Source organism: Apaloderma vittatum, unplaced genomic scaffold, assembly GCF_000703405.1.
Source record: "Apaloderma vittatum isolate BGI_N311 unplaced genomic scaffold, ASM70340v1 scaffold39482, whole genome shotgun sequence".
NCBI classification, from domain to species: domain Eukaryota; kingdom Metazoa; phylum Chordata; class Aves; order Trogoniformes; family Trogonidae; genus Apaloderma; species Apaloderma vittatum.
Window position 1 is genome coordinate 9,295 of NW_009702656.1, and position 4,228 is coordinate 13,522.

Consider the following 4,228-nt stretch of genomic DNA (forward strand, 5'->3'; position numbering starts at 1 on the left):
ATGAGGTTGGAGTGGTCCTTGCCTCTCCTGGGACTTCTGTTGTATGGGGGTGAGTACAGCTGGCCAGGTGGCCGTGGGACCAGAATGGTGGCTACCCAGGGACATGCGACCGGTCTTGCAAAGCACCTGCAGCCCCATCTTCTGCAACTGGCATGTACCGTGTCAGTGGAGCTGCTGCTCTCCAGAGTGAGTGTTCCCCACTGAGGCTGTGGGGACAGAGAAGTGGGAATCCAACCCTCCCAAGCAAGAGCAAAGAACCTAAGGTTCCTAGGGAATTTTTGCTTACTAGCTGGTTTGCCAAGACATGTGGTCTCCAAACTTCCCACAGCAGGGTTGGAGCTCCATGCGCCACTGTCTGCAGCAGCATGAACTGTTAGGTTCTGTGGTTTTAATTTTCTTTTTGTGCTTCCTTCATGCACTTCTCTTAAACCATTTTGTGATCACTGGTAAATAGCTTCACTTCATATTCACTGTGCTGTCATGGTACCAATTTCCTTGTTATCAGTTTGAATTGACCAGCACTTAGAAAGCTGGTTTAGGATGAAGCGCAGTGTGTCTGGAAAGACTGTAAAGAACCTGGTAACTGTGAGAATTAAGTCTGAAAGTCAATCAAAATATATTACAATAAGACTACTGCTACTCTGCCGATGTGCTGCAAATACCAACTCCTATTCTTGAGGAGACTGAAAAGTTTAGCAATGGCTTGTTCTTTTTTCAAATTTAAATTCACCTTATATAAAGAAAAAAGCATGAAAGCACCTTTTCTCCAGGCAAGTCTTGTGAAACTTCAAATCTCCAATTCTGTTAAAAGTAACTGCTGTTGTAGAGCAAGCATTACCTGGGCTGAGACCACAGCGCTGAATACACAAATATAGGTCAATTCCTTTACTTGCTTCTGCTATTTTTTGTCAACAAATATATTTAAAGCAAATCGCAAGCCTGATTCAGACCTTCTAAAGGCTGTTTCTATAATATGCCAGCTACAGAGACTTCAACTGGGCTGCTCATTTCCTACCCAGAGGGAAAAGTCACATCAATAAATTGCTTTGCAGCGTTAAATCGAGCACCAGGGTCCAATCCTCCAGTGAGTACACTCTTGCAAAAGACAGTGGGTCTTGCTGCAGAAACTATCAATGTTTGACCCATGAAAATAAAACAAAATCGTTGGGCACACAACTTGCCATAATCCGTTTCCTAAACTGGGTCCGAGAGTCGTTCAAATTTCCATTCTGTGCTAGCCTGCGTTAAAAATGGCTTCCAAATGAAAAGACTCCATTTCAACCAGCATCCTGTCTCAGCTAACTGAATGCTTTTGATGCCTTTAGCACAAATAGAGGAGCATAAACATCTCTTTCAAGCCGCTGAATCTACAAAGGATAGCTTTGAAGGGGGAAAGGTGTATGATTTCTGTAGCAAAGTTACTTACCGCTTATTATTCTTTCTTTTATAGCTGGAACTGCTGCTCAGCAGGGTAAGTGTATTTTACCAGCATTGTTAACTATTTAGTATGATAAAAAGACTAATCATGCCTCATAAGCAAGGACTAAAAGTCAAATAGAAGTATTTGAATTCTGCAAGTACTGCAGGATAGGAAGAATTCCTATATTTTAGCTGATTTGAAAAAACAGCTGTCGTGAGTTAGTCCTGATTATTTCTAGCCATCCCCAGGCAGAGTTGGGCAGTGTCCAACAGAAGCAAGCAGTAAGGTAGTAGCAGGCTGATTTGTTAACACTTATTACTCTCTCCTTTGCAGATGACAACGAAGGACAGGAGGGTAAGTGTATTTTACTAGTATTCCTAACTATTTAGCATGAGATAAAGACTGCAGATGCCTCACAGGTGAGAGCTAGAAGGCAGATAGGAATATTTGAGTTCGAGCACTATTTTAGGAGGACATAAATTCCTGTTTGTTAGTTGCTGTCACCACTGATCAGAAAATCAGCTGTCATGAGTTGCCCCTAATTACTGTTAGTGGTCTCCACGCAGGGTTGGCCATTTGCAGAGACCAGCAAGCACATGCCCAAACAGAACGATGAACGGCAGGGGGCCAGGCTCTCTGACACAAAGCTAAACACTCTGTAAGGGTATTTTGACAGTTTAGTGCGGCAAAGAATCAGCATAGAGAAACCAAGGGAAAACATGTGAGCAGAAGACATACACAGGGAACTGACATGATACCATGAAATCAAAGATTTCACAGGCTGTCGCAGTGGGGTCGAGGGTGGTCAGAGAAGCTGGTAATGCTGGTTTCCCTTCTCATTGGCCCACCTTCCAATAAAGGATTCCTGGTGGAGATTTCCGGAACCACGGTGACAATCACATGTCCCCTGACTGAGGGCAGCATAGAGTGGGAGACACCTGCACCAAAACCAGACAGCGGTGAGAGGAAGTACGTTATAGAGAACCACGACAGCTCTCCTGCCAATGTGACTTGTCAGTCAGGTGCAGAGAAACATCAGCTGTACCTGAATGCCAGAGGTGAGTGAAAAACCACTTAGTCCGTGGGCTAAACAAAGTCTGGGCTTTCCTTGCTACAAAGGGAGGGCGCCTGTCTCTGAGAACCTTCGTCTCTCCTCCTGGCAGTGTGCGCAAACTGCGAGGAGCTGGATGCCTTGGCGGTGACAGGGATCATCGTTGCGGATCTTCTCATCACCTTCGGGGTGCTGATTCTGGTCTATTACTTCAGCAAAGACAGGAAGGGAAGGGCAGGTGCTAGTGCCGGCAGCCGGCCACGAGGTAAGAGCCATTTCAGACGTTACTGGATCCAGCAGAAATGTGATGATGTGCTCATGCCTGTGCAGCTTGCTGGCACAGGGCAGATCTGGTGCCTGTGTTGGGGAGCTGTAGCCTGGGCCTGTGCTTAAGGGACCCTCGTGTTTTCAAGTATTCCTTCACCATCAGGAAAGCTAGAGATTTACCTTTTCTAAAAGCAAGCCAATTTCCTTCTAAATGATCAGGCCTCCTGCCTGCAGCAGTTGGGTCTTTAAAAGTTCTAAGCTTGTAATAAAGCCATGTGAGCTGACCCACAGTGCATATCACCACGAGATCATCTACACAAAAGTACCTTGTGCTGTGTTACACGAATCATCACCAAAGATGACCTTTCTTTGCCTCTGTTGCAGGTCAGAAGATGCAGCGTCCTCCCCCCGTTCCAAACCCGGACTACGAGGTACGGAGTAACCGCATTTCTTCCATCTCTCTCTGCTGGTTGGGTAGGGATAGCCAGAGCTGGGAATTGGTAGCAGTTATCAGTTTTCCTCCTTTAAAGAAAGATCCAGTCAACCTGCCGGCTTTCCTGGGAGCAGAGGAAAAAAGCGGTGAGGGTGGAACCCTTTCTCCCGGCGCTGCCCGGGGAGCAGAAGTGCAGCTCCCTGCACACAGCGCCAGAGCAGCATTACGGCTGTTTTCTCCATGTGTTGTGTGGACCAAGACCTTGCTGGTGTTCCAGGGTGCATTACTAAAGATTCCTGAACTAGTATCTCTGCTGTTCCCACAGCCCATCCGGAAAGGTCAGCGGGAAGTGTATGCAGGCCTGGAATCCAGGGGCTTCTGACGTTCCCCCAGATGGCAGACTGGCAGACAGCAGCAGAGCGGCTAAGTGCTTCCGCTCAGCTCCGTACCGGTTCTCTGCACACCTGCTGAGGCCTGGGCGCTTTGGGGAAAGCCAAGCAGCTACGCACAAAACGATTGGCACCGATGACCACTTTGCATCCAGAGACCTTCAGCAGAACTTCTCATCGGGTCATGAGGATTTGGTGCCTTCCCAAGCCATCTGAAAGCCACCTATTAAGAGACTTAAATGTCTGGCTGAAATCTTTGTTGCTATTAAATAGTGTGGCTCTTAGATGTTTCAGCTAAGATTTTAACCACCACTTAGCAAGGAGTGTCAGCTTTGCAGTCTGAGACAGCACAACAGGGATTTTCACGTTTCCCAGACTGGAATCAAGACCCTTTGGCTCAGACCCAGGACTAGCGCTCTGCTCTGAAACAGCCTCTTCACTGTCATTGAAGTTATTGCATTGAGGCCACAGAGGTAAAGCCCAGGACCTACAAAATCCAAGAGAGCATCAAGCCCTTTTGCTAGGCTGCCCTTCTCATCCCAGAGACTTGATGGACTGCATTTTTACTGGTATTCTATAGGATAATCCAGGATAAACCCATTTTTTTGAGTCCATTTGTTGGCAGAGTTTCATTTTCCAGAGCTATTGCTCTTATAGATTCTTGTGAC

At 46.7% G+C, this 4,228-nt stretch overlaps 1 protein-coding gene across 1 annotated transcript; it reads left to right on the forward strand.

Annotated features, from left to right (window-relative positions):
• On the forward strand, nucleotides 1-3,553 carry CD3E (CD3e molecule, epsilon (CD3-TCR complex)). Its single transcript, XM_009864314.1, has 7 exons — nucleotides 1-49; nucleotides 1,451-1,471; nucleotides 1,754-1,774; nucleotides 2,281-2,478; nucleotides 2,584-2,736; nucleotides 3,123-3,169; nucleotides 3,497-3,553. Exons 1-7 carry the CDS (start codon nucleotides 1-3, stop codon nucleotides 3,551-3,553), a joined length of 546 nt encoding a protein of 181 aa, XP_009862616.1.
• Nucleotides 3,554-4,228: the final 675 nt, after the last annotated feature.

Excerpts from the sequence above, each read along its gene's own strand:
- CD3E (XM_009864314.1), top strand. The coding sequence starts at position 1 with ATGAGGTTGGAGTGGTCCTTGCCTCTCCTGGGACTTCTGTTGTATGGG. Across the intron at positions 1,472-1,753 it reads TGGAACTGCTGCTCAGCAGG|ATGACAACGAAGGACAGGAG; the intron begins GTAAGTGTATTT and ends TCTCCTTTGCAG. Across the intron at positions 1,775-2,280 it reads TGACAACGAAGGACAGGAGG|GATTCCTGGTGGAGATTTCC; the intron begins GTAAGTGTATTT and ends CTTCCAATAAAG.